Genomic DNA, 16,782 nt, shown 5'->3' on the forward strand with positions numbered 1-16,782 from the left:
TAGTGGACCATTATATCACCTTAAATGTAGTGCTGTCAGGCGATTAACAAATGTATCTAATTAATTACAGGATTTGTAATTAATGAATCTAATTAATCGCATTTTAATCGCATAACCATTTTATGCCTGATATTCTATATTCTATAATCATATTTCAAATTGCATGTGTCCGGATGGCAGAATTCAGTACTGTATCTACAAAACCTTCTGTTTAATCATCTTCCATCTATTAATTTGCTTAGATTTTTCAGGTCTGGTCAATTTGAGCATGGTGTTATTCACAGTCAAAGATAAAAAAAAATGTATTGATATTCTCATTTGGTTCATTACAATTTACTCAAAATAAAATGTTCATTCAATCAATCACCGCGCAGATTGATTGATTGAAAATGTTATTAACAGATTGCAGATACAGTACGGCTCAATTCTCAATACACACAATTGTTAAGTGGATGCAGACCAGAGAAAGACTTTTGTCTTGTTTACATCAGGGTCCCCCATTTTCAATTCATAATGAATTGTAAGTGTGCAACTTGCACCATGCAATCCATTCTTTGTGGATCTAGCGCACAGTATTTCTGACACTAGGAATACATTCCCTGAGATTCATAGATGTCCCTAGAATCAGATACCAAGAACATGCAAATGGACCATATTAAAAAATAAAGTCTGTAAATGTGTATTCTACATTCTTATGGAATGAATGATACAACAAAATGTTTTTTTTTTTGTAATAATTTTTGAGTTAATTTTCATAGCGCGATAATTTGCTGTGTAATTAATTAATCTAATTAACGCGATAAACTGACAGCCCTACTTAAATGTATTCGACGCTTATGCCTCATGGTATGAAATTCTCGCACACAGTCGCTGTTTAATTCATCTATATTATAGACAAAACCTGTAATGTACCCAAACAGCAGAGTGGAATATCATGCCATATAGCTCACTATAATGATGGTTACATTCTACATATGTGCTGAACCGTGGGGGGCGACCTATACGGATCAACTAAGTACATGTACTGTATATATGTGTGTGTGTGTGTGTGTCTATTACCTGTAGCAGCAGCCTTTCGTCCCCGATGACAGCGGCTGTGTTCCAGTCGATGATTTCGGAGAAGGGCAGCTCCCAGCCGTTACTCAGCATCACCGGCACACAGGCTGCCTGACAGAGAGAGAGACACACACACACACACACACACACAGAAGCTTAATTGTATAATCTGGATAGGCATACAGGCAGCCTGCCACGCAGGAGGAAAGCTTAGATAAATGTATGTGTACTGTAGACGTGATATGTGTACAGGCTGCCTAACACACATGTGGATACTGTAATGTATGCTTGAATATAAATATGCATGCAGGCAATGTGACAATTTTAAAGAAACACGCACGCACGCACACGCGTACACACACACACAGGAGTTAAACATAGAATAGGAATATGTAGTACACATGGATTTTGAAGCTGGAAAACAGAGGGTCAATATACACAAATATAGGCTACGTAAATTCAGAGAGAAGCTTGAACATACATGTACGGAATTCCATTGCTCGCCTGTGATTATAATTAAATACTACATGATCCATCCCTCATGAGCGGTGTGGGCAGCACTGCAGCGTACTGGTAGGAACAAGTTATATGTATCATATAGAAGGCAGCATGACACACAGATAGACGCGACAGCAATATAAAGATGAATCACTATCACAGTGATAAAAATACAGACGCAGCATACGATAACAACTCTAACTTCCTGGACAATACTGTATGGGTAGACTGATCAATAGTGAAGCTCTTTTCGATTAGGGTTCACAAAAATCTCAAGTTTGGTTCATATCCCGGTTTTGGGGTCATGATTTTCGGTTTGCGGGGAGAAAAAAATTCCATTGCTAATTCAAATAGTATTTGTTAAAAATGATACTGTAGGTGGCTCTCATAAGGGACTTTCTTTTTCTCTATCCCTCTGTGCAGGACTATGGTGGACGTGTTGGATAGCTCTGTTCCAAGTTTGGAAATGACCTGTGGCTGAAGTGACTATGAGAGGAAATATTAACATTAGATATAAAAACTATGGATTTTGTCCTGTTGGAATGTTTTGTGTAAATACTGTACTTTGGGGAGAATGAGTTGATTTTGCCTTCCTGGATCTCTCCTTGCGCTGGTAATGGACCAGGATTTAAATGCAGTAGCATGAATTACTAATGTAAACTAAACTTAATATTCCTTAATCTTCAAACCTTTATTTATTCTCGAAAAGACAATTGAGGTCACCCTAATTTTTTTTTTTTTTTTGAACAAATGTTTTTTATTTTCCCTTTTTTAACATAAAACTAGACGCACAATACATTAACAGTAGAAATCCACAATAAATCACAGGACTATGACCGACATAATAATAACAATAATGACTGTCCAGTACTTAAATCAAAATAAATGTAGATTAAAAGATACACATAATGAATACAATACACCCTCATTTTCAACGTCGTCGAGACTTTACAGACATTTCAATGCACACATTTCTACAATATAACAATAATAAATATTAATAACTAGCTATATAGTACTTTATTTTCACACATGGACCGCAGTCCAGAGTGCCACACAGCAATTAGTATAAAATTAACATAGGCATAAAATCAGCACACAATTGACAGAATAAAAAACAATGCATAAATTGCAGACATGAGAATAAGTATAAAAGACAATAAAAGTAGTGCAATGTAAATGTGCAGACTTATGAATAGGCATAACATAAGTACAATGTCGCTCGAAGGCATGTGAACCCCCCCAGGACAGTCAGTCCCCCAAACACCCCACACATCAATCCCTACCAGATCCCCATCAAATAGTGTTGTATGGCAGTAAATATAAAAAGGTCAAAGGTCAGTTATACAAACAAAAGCACTCCAGACACACCCCAGGAGTGATGTATTAGGCTATAGCAAAGGGTTCCACACAGTACCAAAGTAAACCCAATGGTTCAGATTCTTTACATGAACGGCTCCATCCCTACTGTCCACTTGTTTTGATCAGACAATCCAATTAAACTCCACAGTTACATAAATTAAATAATCTATTTCAAGAGTTGCTCCTGTTGACATGTCTATTCATTGTGCTGTTGGCTGCTGCACTTCAGTAGAGAGAGAGAGAGAGAGGAGAGAGGAGAGAGGAGAGAGGAGAGAGAGAGAGAGAGAGAGAGAGAGAGAGAGAGAGAGAGAGAGAGAGAGAGAGAGAGAGAGAGGGGCTCACAAACACACACATGTGTCAGCGTGCCACGACTGCCATAGCATGAGGGGCATTGTTGTGGCTTAATGTCAAATCTTGTTTTATCTATGTATAATTTTAGCCAAATACGTGTTCTTGTCAATTACATGGTCTTGTCAGGGGTGGAAATATTACACAATAAAGTGGATTTCTTTTAGCACTTTTGACTGGACTTTGCAGCAGTTCACTCTTGACACAATCAATAACAACTATTCAAGATAGATAGATAGATTTTGTATCTAGATCTGAAGGAAGGAGAGAGGGAATGAACAGACATAAATAGATGAAAAGAGAGAGGCAGAGAAGCTGAATGTGACCTTTGGCAGAGGACTGGTAGGGGAGGGATCAGAGGAAGAGGGATAGAGGGAACAGCTGGTGTGTGTGTGTGTGTGTGTGTGTGTGTGTGTGTGTGTGTGTGTGTGTGTGTGTGTGTGTGTGTGTGTGTGTGTGTGTGTGATATAAGGGTTTTGACGTAATGACTGCCCTGTCACTCCAGGTCATAAAGGTGTCAGTAGCTACAACATCACTGGCCCTCCTCAGGCTGCTGCTCTACAGTTCTCTCTCCCTCTCTCCCCTCCCTCCCTCTCTCCCCCTCCCCCTCTCGCTCGCTCCCCCCCTCTCTCTCTCCAGTCTGACTACAGACAGGGAGAATGAGTCAGACAGACAGTGAAAGCGTAGGGGGGGAAAAGCTTGGAGAGGAGAGATGAGAAGAGAAGAGGGAGAGGAGAGAGATGGGGGGAGAGTAGAGAGAAGAGGAGATGAGGAGAGAAGAGATGAGAGAAGAGAGGAGGGGAGGAGAGAGGAAAGGAGAGATGAGGAGAGGAGAGGAGAGAAGAGGAGAGGGCAAATGCACACTTCCTGGGGAGAGGTGTGCAATCTGTGGGTGGATTAAGGCGATGATGGAGCTCTGCTGAGTGTAGAAGCTATAGATAGTGAGTAAGATAAGTGCACTTCAGGATGTACTCTGGATGCAAGTGTACAGTATATGGTGCAGTAAAGGGCAGTGTGCCGCACCACTGGGAGAGTTGGCTGAACCATGAGTGGGAGGTAGCAAGCATAATGTGGTGATGGAGAGAGAGAGAGAGAGAGAGAGAGAGAGAGAGAGAGAGAGAGAGAGAGAGTAAGAGAAACCCGTCCAATCTTTCGCCGTCGACTAAAGATGCACTTCTTCAATCATTACCAAAAACAAAAAAAAACTATAACTAACCTTACTGTCATCACTTGTTCTAATATACTAACCTACACTGTAGCACTCAACACTTTGATGAACATTGTTACTCAGCTGATAGAGTTGTACCCTTGTTGTAGAAAACTTGTAAGTCGCTTTGGATAAAAGCGTCAGCTGAATGACAAAATGTGAATGTAAATGTATGCTGGCTTTTTTTTTTATCCACTTTTTCTCCCCATTTAAAATTGTTCTCCCATCCCAATTTCGTATTTCCAATTCTTCCCTCCCCTGTCTTGAACGTTGCTAGACTATGCCTCCCACTGGTCGGCTGTAGTGAGGATAGAAGCCTTGCATCACGTGTACCCTCCGGTACACGAGGAGGCAGCCTGTCGCATCTTTTCACGGCAGCAGCTCGAACTCTCAGTGGCGAGGAGTAACGCGTGGGAGGCTCACGCTGCCTCCAATACTTCCTGTTTCCGCCGCACCGGCGTCACCCAACCGACCTGTAGGAGTCGCTGTCCACAACGTCCAATCCCCACCCACCAGCTTTCCCACCCTCTAACACTGCCAATTGTGTTAGTATGACGGCCGGCCAAGCCGGGAGCAACGCTGAGAGCTGGGCTCGATACCAGCATCTCCTGCGTTAGTGGCGAGCGCCTTGTCCACTGCGCCACTCAGCCGCCCAAATGTATGCTGGCTTGAATACAGTATCTTGTAAGCTCTTATGGGCTAAGATTTCCCTTCACGTGACGGAGAGAAATAACGCTCTAGACCACATGACAGGTGGAGGATTTGGCAATATATTGGATTTAAACCCAATGCTAATAGGGAACTTGCTAATATTAATGAGGCAATCTGTAAACTTTGCAGTCTGCAATCTGGCAGAATCTGGAGGCAACACCTCCACACACACCTTCAAGCACGCCACGGGTCGCCACGCGAATGAGGCAGCAGCAAAAGCTTGACTGGAGCCATCCATACTGGTGCGTTTGCCCAATGCACTAAACACGAGAGGGACAGTGTGAGCATTCGTGTTGTTCAAAGTGAGCCTGAGGGGAAGATGTAAAGATCTGAGGCACATTGATTCAGATGGAAGATATTACTGTTTGTTGGTTTATTTTTTTAATTAGAACCTAACATCCAACAAATGGATACTCCTTATTGGAAATGTATTAAAAACAGACTAGACGGACAGACACAGTAGACCAATGTAGCATAATGTCAAAGTGAGCTCTACAGCTATAGCGTCATCTTGGAAAATGTCATGAGTTTATTAACTGGTGGGGAAATGTCCTCACTCCTCACCATGGTATCCCTACCCGGTACTACTGATTTGACCTTTAATGCATTAGGAAAGAGCTTCCACAAGCCTTATTATAACCATGTTTAGCCTTGTTATCACCATGTTTAGCCTTGTTATCACCATGTTTAGCCTTGTTATCACCATGTTTAGCCTTGTTATGACCATGTTTAGCCTTGTTATCACCATGTTTAGCCTTGTTATGACCATGTTTAGCCTGGTTATCACCATGTTTAGCCTTGTTATCACCATGTTTAGCCTTGTTATCACCATGTTTAGCCTTGTTATGACCATGTTTAGCCTTGTTATCACCATGTTTAGCCTTGTTATGACCATGTTTAGCCTTGTTATCACCATGTTTAGCCTTGTTATCACCATGTTTAGCCTTGTTGTTTAGCCTTGTTATCACCATGTTTAGCCTTGTTATCACCATGTTTAGCCTTGTTATCACCATGTTTAGCCTTGTTATCACCATGTTTAGCCTTGTTATCACCATGTTTAGCCTTGTTATCACCATGTTTAGCCTTGTTATCACCATGTTTAGCCTTGTTATGACCATGTTTAGCCTTGTTATCACCATGTTTAGCCTTGTTATCACCATGTTTAGCCTTGTTATGACCATGTTTAGCCTTGTTATCACCATGTTTAGCCTATGAAAGGCTGTTATTTTCACAGCCATTTGGACCAAAATGAAAAGGAGTGGATTATATTGCATCTAGACCCTAAATCTAACAATCAATCAATGTTGAATGTTGGTTCTATGATTTATTGGGATTGTGCAAGACCGCAATGAGAACGATTCTTAGTCTCTCACAACAGTACAGAACAGTCTCTCTCAGAGAGATCCATGTTATTATCCCTGCAGCGTGTGTGTGTGTGTGTGTGTGTGTGTGTGTGTGTGTGTGTGTGTGTGTGTGTGTGTGTGTGTGTGTGTGTGTGTGTGTGCGCGCGCGCGCGTGTGTGTGTGTTGCATACTCACTTGCAGGGCCTCCAGGAAGCGAAAGGAGCCTAGTCGTCGGCCCCGGGGCACCAGACAGAAGGTGGAGTTGTGTAGCATCTCTCTGTAATCATACCTAAACAAACACAAACAGACACTTATTAATAATGTTACATTTCCACACATTCAGAAAAGCATAGATACATTTGGTGGAAATCCTGTCTATACCGGTATACTGTAGAGAAGCACACACAAAAACACATAGAAAAACATTACATAACTATGGAATAATGGAACACACAGACGCAAACAAATTAACATAGTCTGTGATGTTGCTATGGAATGTTCTACCAAGAGGAAATAGACAGAAGTAGTCACAGGGTCTCACGCACGCACGCACGCACACACACACACACACACACACACACACACACACACACACACACACACACACACACACACACACACACACACACACACACACACACACACACACACACACACACACACACACACACACACACACACACACACACACACACACACACACACACACACACACACACACACACACACACACACACACACACACACACACACACACACACACACACACACACACACACTTCTTTCTTCTCTACATCACACAGTCTTATAAAAGCCCCCTCAGTGAAATACCTGTAGGGGAAATACATGAGCATCACAAGTTCCTTTCTCCTAAGAACAGTTCAGTTTCCTCAACAAGCCTGGTGTTCTGCTCCTCTGCACTACAGTGTCTTTATACTACTGTTTCCCTCAAGCACCTAACATTTCAGACTTTCAAATCCATACAGTCTCTCTCTCTCTCTCTCTCTCTCTCTCTCTGAAGTCAAGTGTGTGCTCCCTCCTCTCTCTCCATATCTCCATGTGTGTGTTTCCTCCTTCTATCTTTCTCTCATTCTCTCTTTCCATTTCCCTCTCCACCTCCCCCCTCCCTCTATCTGCCCAGTGAGGTGTGTGTTCTCTTCCTTCTCTCTCTCCCTCTTTCTCCCTCCTCTCCTCTCTCCCGACCCCCTATCTTTCTTAGCAAGGTGTGTGTCTCTCTCCTCCCTCTACTGCTCCCTTCTCTTTCCCTTTATCTCTCCGGGAAGGTGTGTGTTCCTCCGTACCTCTCCCTCCCCTCCATCTCTCCACGGGGATGTGCATTCCCTCTCCTACAGTAGCCCCCCTCTCTCTATTGAGGTGTGTGTTATTGCCCTGTACAAACAGAATGATCAACCGAACCAGAGGTAATGAGCTGAGAGTGACACCTGCTTCCACCACACAGCTGGCCCTGTGTGTGTGTGTGTGTGTGTATGCATGTGTGAGTGCCTGTGTGTGTATGTTCCAGTGTGTACATGTCATGCGTGTGCATGTGTTTGAAGGAACCCTCGCGTTTTCATGTATGTACAACGTTAGTGTGAATGTGTGTACATTTGTGCAGTTGTGTGTGTTAATTAGACCCAGACATGGAGTGCGAGTGGGTGTGTGAGTGTGTGTTTAATTAGACCCAGACAGTGGGTTGGAGCGGTGTGTGTGTGTGTGTATGTGTGTTTATGTTGTGTGCCTAGGTACACAGATGGGATAGAGAGATATTAAGATGTTTACCATATGAAAGAGACAGAGATTGACTCTCTCCAACATCGCTTCAACCTTCACTAAGTCCCTGGCACCACTCTCTCTCTAGCCCTGTCTCGCTCTCTCTCTCGCCGTCAGACCCTGCCAGCCCTCCCCTCGTTCATCTTAATGTTGCTACTCTTCACTGCCCTCCATCTCTCCCTCTTTCCTTCCATCGGCCTCTTCCAGATACATGCAGAAATCGTTCTCCCTCTCTTTCTCTCTCTCTCTGTCTGCTGTCTGTCTTCCTTATGCAAGTGAACCGATAACATAAATACATGCTCACAAACACATACAGTATAGGCATATGCTCACAAACACATATAGGCATATGCTCACAAACACATACAAGCACACACACACACACACACACACACACACACACACACACACACACACACACACACACACACACACACACACACACACACACACACACACACACACACACACACACACACACACACACACACACACACACGCACACACACACACGAGGGTTAGAAATTAACCGGGGCTTGGGGCAAAATGCACTCGAAAATGGACCAAATGCCCTCGAAAACCAGTTAAGGGGGGCAAAAAAATAAACTAAATCCTCAATTTGAATAAAGTGATTAATCTGATTAAATGAGTTTTTTTAATCAACTTTCTTTAATGAATATAACTCATCAGTTTCGTCAAATATAAATAATCCAATAAGGGCACGGTTGGTACGAAAGTGATGGTGACGTCTTATAGTATAATATTAGTGTAGCCTAAACTTTATCTGCAACTGTGAAGAAAAACCCCATTGGTTTAAACAGATTGAATAGACATATACAAAAAAGATGTAATTTTTCTTTTTTCTTTTTTCGAATGTTGATTTCGAATTTGAATGTCAACATTATGATCAAAGCTTCGAAGCATTCGGTACAGCCCTACCAATCACAGTAGAGTTTCCTGTGGTGGCGTGACTGGTTTCATGTAACCTTGTTCCCAGTTTTATCTCCTCCGTAAGATAAAGACTAGTAAAGCACTACGGCCGAAAGTGTGTATGGGGTAGAATTTCCGGTGTATGTACTTCCCCTGGAAGCTGGCTCCGAACGGACCAAACTTTTCCCGAATCCTGTCGGCAAACAAGCTAGAACGTCCCGGTCATGTAGTAAATTCTTCAGGCAAAGCCGTTGCAGTGGCTTAAACGAGGAAATATTGTGCACTTCACACGTTTCTATAATTGTTTTGTCGAAACCGGAAAGCCTGTAGCCGGTACTTCCTGTACTTCCATTTGCACACTTTAGGAGGCATAGCTTTACCAGCCTAGGTTTCATGCGAGAGAAATTAAACGATAACACAGTACGCGCTGGAAAAGAAAGTCACGGTACCGGCATAGGCAAGTTATACATTCAGAATCAGACAACGCTAAAAATTCTGCCAGCCATGAAGCCCATTCATTTTTATTTTGAGCGAAAGAGGAATCCGGCGAGGCAGCTAATGTTACTGAGGCGGAGAACGCTAGCAAAGTTAGCACACGCACACTGTGGGCCAGCCAGTGACTTTGGTGGTGTGTGCTATTGCACAGATGTGTGTCCCGTTCCCGTTTGCACACGCACATACACACACATGCACATACACACACACGCACACAGTAAGCCATCACTGGGAACAGAGGCATAGTGAGGGAAGGGGGGGCGTCTCTCTACATCTCTCTCCTGAACCTATTTCATTCAAAAGGAAGATATTGATGCACAGTAAGTAGCTATAGTATAAATTATAGCTCAGTAGCTGTAACAGAATAATTAACTATTAACTATTAATTAATTAACTATTATTCAATAGCGTTTCAATTATAATGAATTAAATAATTGTATAAATAATTTTCCATGTTCTGTCATCTAATAATATATTCCATTACCTTTCCTATCTGTATCAAAGTCAAAATGTTGGTATCGTGACAACACTACAACATACAAAAGCAGCTTGACAACCGATATCCTTTGCGTCTAGTAGGCATGGGCCAATGTGTGATTTTGGTGGTATGTGCTATTTGCACAGATGTTTGGCCCTATGCACACGCACAGTATAATATGCATGTAATAAATAGTTTGTTAATAAACTCTGTTACTTGAACAATTTTCACTGTGCTCCTACATTTCTTTGTGTGCTCCTAAATTTTTATTTATATTTTATTTATTTAAATTATATTTAGGAGCACATGTGCTCCTTGGGAAAAAGGTTAGCGTAGAGCCCTATATGGAGACATTAACATTACGTTATCAAACATAGGGACGAAGACTGTAAAAAAAGAAATACAGCGCTTTGCGCCACCAAGACAGCCGCAGCCACAAAATGGCATATGGTAAGTGTCGACAATGTTTTATGATTTGTATGTACATTTTTATCATACAAATTCTGTGCGCCCGAAATGTAAAAAAAAAAGCCCCCGAAAATCAATTAAGGGGGGCAAAAAAAGCCCTGGAAGAAAAAAGTTAATTTCTAACCCTGCATGTTGTGAGGTTAAGAGAGTGGACAGGCAGAAAATCATTTTTCATTTAAACCCAGTCTATATCAAGTGAAGGTTAAAGAACACAAACATGCACGCCCATGTGTGCACACACACACACACACACACACACACACACACACACACACACACACACACACACCCTATTGATGCAATGGATGCTGCTGTTGTGTTACTGTGTATGTGTCTCTGTGTTTGTCTGTGAGCGTAGATTGACAACTGCACACACACGCACACAGCCTTATCTCTTCTGCTGGTAGGATTTAATTAAGTGCTAAGAATTGATAGTCAGTGATAAAATCCCACCAACTGCAATCACACCTACATACATCACATCTCGTGTAATCACATAAGATGAGACACACGCACGCGTACACACACACACACACACACACACACACACACACACACACACACACACACACACACACACACACACACACACACACACACACACACACACACACACACACACACACACACACACACACACACACACACACACACACACACACACACACACACACACACACACACACACACACACACACACACGGGTATAGCAGGAACAGGCGACAGCTGCACGTACCCACATTGACATTCTGTCACCTGTCGATGGAGATGAAGGAGATATCGAGGCCCATATTTCTACACCAGCTGTCTGCATGGACATTGTGTGTGTTTGTGTGCGTGCGTGTGTGTGTGTGCGCGCGCGTGTGTGTGTGCGCGCGCGTGTGTGTGTGTGTCTCTGTGTGTGTGTTACAGCATACAGACCAGACCGGCTCTCTTGACAGTGAATATCAATGAGAGACGCTAGATTCCACAGCCCTGTGACTTATTGTATCATAAACTTCAGAATGTTATCTTTCAAAAGAGACCAGGCTTATGCATATTTGGTTTGCAAAAAAGGCATACAGTTCTCAAAAACTAAAACAAAAATGGCCCTTTTCTGCCCGCATGTTAAGAGGTTAACCTACAGATTGTACTGTACTAGAGCAGTGCCCATTCAAAATAATGCCCATTTGGAACCGGCCGACTGCTTGACCCCCGGAAGTGCTTTTGTTTGCAGCGACACAGCTCTGTGTTCCCGGTCCCCATCCCTCGAGGCAAAACAACCTTTTTCCTTAAGTTACAAGTTACAAAATATTTTATAGCGCCACCATCTGGCCAAATGGCACCATGCAAAATTCCAGATGAACAGATGAACGTTGGTCTTTGAGAGACAAATATGTATAACAGGGATGCGAGGACACCACCTTTTCACTGCCAATTCAGATCCTGGCAAGATACTAAATATTACAGTACAGACTCTAGTCCCTTCATTTTGGGGTGACTGGATAAATATGACTGAATATGATCAATAGGCCAAAAGTGTAGCAAATCAAGTCACTTTGATGTGTTTTTTGACCATTATGCGTGGCTCTTGTTATCTGATTTTAGTATTGGGAAAATATTATTTTCAGAAAATGTTAGTTAGTTATTAGTTATAGTTTATTTTGTATGTTTTATTTAAATGTAGGGCTTACGGTTCTGAATCAGAAAATGTTCTCTAATCCCAGACGATTCAACATGGGTCCATGTCATAGTGTCCCGTCATAGTGTCCCCTCATAGTGTCCCCTCATAGTGTCCCCTCATAGTGTCCTCATAGTGCCCCGTCATAGTGTCCCCTCATAGTGTCCCCTCATAGTGTCCCGTCGTAGTGTCCCGTCATAGTGTCCCCTCATAGTGCCCCGTCATAGTGTCCTCATAGTGCCCCGTCATAGTGTCCCCTCATAGTGCCCCGTCATAGTGTCCCCTCATAGTGCCCCGTCATAGTGTCCCCTCATAGTGCCCCGTCATAGTGTCCCCTCATAGTGCCCCGTCATAGTGTCCCCTCATAGTGCCCCGTCATAGTGTCCTGTCATAGTGCCCCGTCATAGTGTCCTGTCATAGTGCCCCCTCATAGTGCCCCCTCATAGTGTCCCGTCGTAGTGTCCCGTCATAGTGTCCCCTCATAGTGCCCCGTCATAGTGTCCCCTCATAGTGTCCCGTCGTAGTGTCCCCTCATAGTGTCCCGTCATAGTGTCCCGTCGTAGTGTCCCCTCATAGTGTCCCGTCATAGTGTCCCCTCATAGTGTCCCCTCATAGTGTCCCGTCATAGTGTCCCGTCATAGTGTCCCCTCATAGTGTCCCCTCATAGTGTCCCGTCATAGTGTCCCCTCATAGTGTCCCGTCATAGTGTCCCGTCATAGTGTCCCGTCATAGTGTCCCGTCATAGTGTCCCCTCATAGTGTCCCCTCATAGTGTCCCCGTCATAGTGTCCCGTCATAGTGTCCCGTCATAGTGTCCCGTCAGTGTCCCGGGAGTTTTCCCATTATTCTCTGTTTATGGAGCTGCTCCAGTATTTACCTCTTGAAGACATCATTACTAGAATCTCATCTCTCGTATTCACAAATCGACAGAGAGCTGCAAAATATTGCATGGATAACTAACTAATTCTATTCTAGGGTGGAGTTTCCCTATAATAGGTGCTGCTAGCTAACTGTATCTGTATTGCCGTGTAAGTCAGGAGATGTGATGGACATGGTATTGAATAATACTGTCTAATACTAAGCTGGCAGACAGAGACCTGTCTCCTTGATCATGTATGATGTGCCCCGATACCTGCCATGTCTACTCTCTTTCCTTACCCTCCCCTCTCTTCCTTTCCCTCTCCTCCTTACCCTCTTTCATCTTCCTCTTATTCCTCAGCTGCCATTTTCTCCTCCTCGTATTGTGTCTCTATAATTCCCTGTCTTGCCTCCTTCTCCTCCTCCTCCTCCCTTCTCTCTCCTCAGCTCTTGCTTTCTCTCCTCCTCCCTTATCTCTCCCCAGCTCCTTGCTTTCTCTCCTCTATGTTCTCTTCCTCCTCTCCCCATCTATCTCCTTTTCACTACTCAACCCTCAGCATCGCTACTCAACCCTCAGCATCGCTACTCAACCCTCCACCTCGCCACTCGACCACAGGCTGTTTCGCTGTGTGTGTGGGTGTGTGGAGGCATTTCCGTTTGTTTTTCTGGATGTTTTCAAGATGTTTGTATTCATAAGTATGTGTGAACTGCTCTTGTGTCTGAGTGTGTGTGTGTGTCTGAGTGTGTGTGTGTGTGTGTATACGTATATGAGTGTGTGTGTGCGAGAGAGGAATTCAAGATGTTTGTATTCATAAGTGTGTGTGAACTGCTTTTGTGTTGATTGTGTGCGTCTGTGTGAGAAAGAGATAAACAGCTGAATAGAGTATGAGAGGTGAAGAGAGGGGAGCATGTAGTTTGAAGGAATCCACAGCAGTGCCACACTTTGACGGCAAACACTGATGAAGTCCTATATAATAACCAGGAAACAAGAAAACAGAATAAACTGGAATGGAATAAACCAGAGACAATATAATTGGTGTGCACACACACACACACACACACACACACACACACACACACACACACACACACACACGCCGCCGCCGCCGCCGCATCTCTCTGTTGCAACTGTGATGCAATTAGGAGACCCCTCTCAAAACAGCAGACCCAGTGGCAACTTTCATCGGTGCTGCCATGGCAACCCGTCATTAACTGCCTCCATTTACAGCAACTTAATTACATGCGTTCTACATTTCCACTCACACACAAAGAGAGAGAGAGAGAGCGAGAGAGAGAGAGAGAGAGAGAGAGAGAGAGAGAGAGAGAGAGAGAGAGGATCACCAGTGTTTTTTTATGATATAAAAAAAACACTGTTACTCTATGTTGAAAGAGAATTAGATACCGTCTGTCTCATCCTTCTGAGCCCCACCCATCCCAGCCAGTGCCAAACACTCCTGAAGTGTGTGTGTGTGTGTGTGTGTGTGTGTGTGTGTGTGTGTGTGTGTGTGTGTGTGTGTGTGTGTGTGTGTGTGTGTGTGTGTGTATGAGAGTGTGTGTGGGGGTGCAGGTTCTTTTTGGGTGCTGGGTGAGGGAAGCCGGTAGACGCCAAGCGCCTATCCCTGATGACAAGAACAAACACTAAACCACATCAACAGCATCAATCAATCAATCAATCAATCAATCAATCAATCAAACTCACTCTCACTCTCACTCACTCACGCCAATGACTGATTACCACGTCATTCTCCGCCATGCGTTGTCTGCCAATGACTGATTACGACGCCATTGAGATCAATATTTCAAATTTTCGTCATGGTATTCACATTTCATCCACGGAGTCTCGACTGGTGCTGTAGATCTCCGCTAAACTCTCCAACGCTTCAATACCGCCACCTGGTGGCCGATCGGCGAGTTGCCAAAACCGGAAGTGGCCGGAAGTGCTTGGTGTCGTCCCCTATTCCGTCCGGCCACTCGCTATCGCTTGCGGGACTCCATCTTGACACACTGGATATCGATCCATTGCCATAACTCAATAAACAACATTATTTGGACGTATATAGTATTATACAACATGGAAATGGATCACATAGATCAACATCCCATAACAGCGATCTTTTTGCTCCACGCTCATCACCCAACGGTAAGAAGAGACTGGGGTGAGTTTCAGCGTTTTTGATTATTATTAACCATACAAACTGCTCTGATCTATATATCACCCATACTACATGAATCATTTAACGTCGGTCATTGCATTATAAACTACCACCCCCCCCCCCCCCAGCAGATGACCAGTCATGACGTTTAGGATCATGTACATGTGACATTTTTTATATAACGTTGATCGGTATCAAACTGCATTTGATCATCTAATATATGCATTTATGGCTATATCTCACGTTCTATGAAATACAGCAGAAAACGATAAAAACATATTTATACTCTGGACGGTATTTTAGTATGAATGTGTGAATGAAAAAGTAAAACGTTCCTACATCCTGAACGATAGATAATTGATGTTGAATGGGCCATAGTAATGTCAATTTAGCAATACAATTAAAAAAGTTATAGCCCTGCAAAGAAGGTGAACATCTCCATAGACAAATAGAGCTGGCAGAGGACGGTTTAGGATGAATCAAAGTGGTGGCGGAGAATGGGTTTTAATTACAACAAGCAATGCTGTTTGTTATTTAAGATGAGGTCGGACTCGGCACTGACAGATTTGTGTTCATTGTGCTGCTTTTATAAAGCCTCAAATGACGGCTTACAATATTTCATGAAAGCAAAGTGTTTTGTTTGTCTAAGATTTTAAAAGGTTTAAACTTTACAGCACTGACAAAGTTGAACAAAGTGCTGTACAAGTCCCACAACATAAAAAAAGAAAATTAAATTATATGTTATTAATTTTTTTTCCTTTTCTCTCTCTCGAAGCTTCGAATTAAAATCGAATCTCGGCCCCGAAGCTTCGAATTCCAAAAAATCGAAGGTCAGCCCTAGTGTGTATGTGTTTATGTCTGTGTGTATGCCTGCAGCATGCAGCGATGTACTACACTGTGTGTGTGTGTGTGTGTGTGTGTGTGTGTGTGTGTGTGTGTGTGTGTGTGTGTGTGTGTGTGTGTGCGTGTGTGTGTGAAGACAAAGATGAGCAGGGCTGGCTGGATTAGCAGCAACAATGAGATTTGTACTGTACAACTGTAAATGACACCACACACACACACGATACACTTGGTACATGATATCCTAACGTGGCTCGTTTCAGCCATTCAAGTGACCGTAGAGCAACAAGTAAAGTTATCATGATTCTGTCCTATTTGATGAGCTCTCGAACACACTCACTTCAGACATGAAACTAAGTCATGGGGGGGGGGGGGGTCAGAGGATAGCTTGCTCTGCTCAGTCTGCGTGGGGGCTTGTCTCATCTGCATGTTGTTATACTGTACACTAAGCTATCCCCAGTTCACCCAGTGAGGTCAGGTGACATTACTGGTAAATGTCTTGTGGTTAAAGGACAAGGCCAGTGTATGAGAAAACCAAAACCTACAATGCATTTAGTCTACTCTCACCCTTCCTACTCTCTCCAACCCTTAGAAGTTCTCAAACAA

General features: G+C 43.2%; 1 protein-coding gene across 1 annotated transcript in view; it reads right to left on the reverse strand.

The window, feature by feature from the left end:
• The window catches only part of LOC311226337 (exostosin-1b), a 202,593-nt gene that overhangs the window by 38,676 nt on the left and 147,135 nt on the right, over positions 1-16,782 (reverse strand). The window contains exons 3-4 of the mRNA XM_084311759.1: positions 6,721-6,814; positions 1,060-1,167 (exon numbers count right to left, since the gene is read on the reverse strand). Coding sequence (XP_084167885.1) covers positions 1,060-1,167; positions 6,721-6,814 — 202 coding nt within the window. The remainder of the gene's footprint in view (positions 1-1,059; positions 1,168-6,720; positions 6,815-16,782) is intronic.

This window comes from Notolepis coatsorum (genome assembly GCF_963971535.1).
Source record: "Notolepis coatsorum genome assembly, chromosome: 4".
NCBI lineage: Eukaryota > Metazoa > Chordata > Actinopteri > Aulopiformes > Paralepididae > Notolepis > Notolepis coatsorum.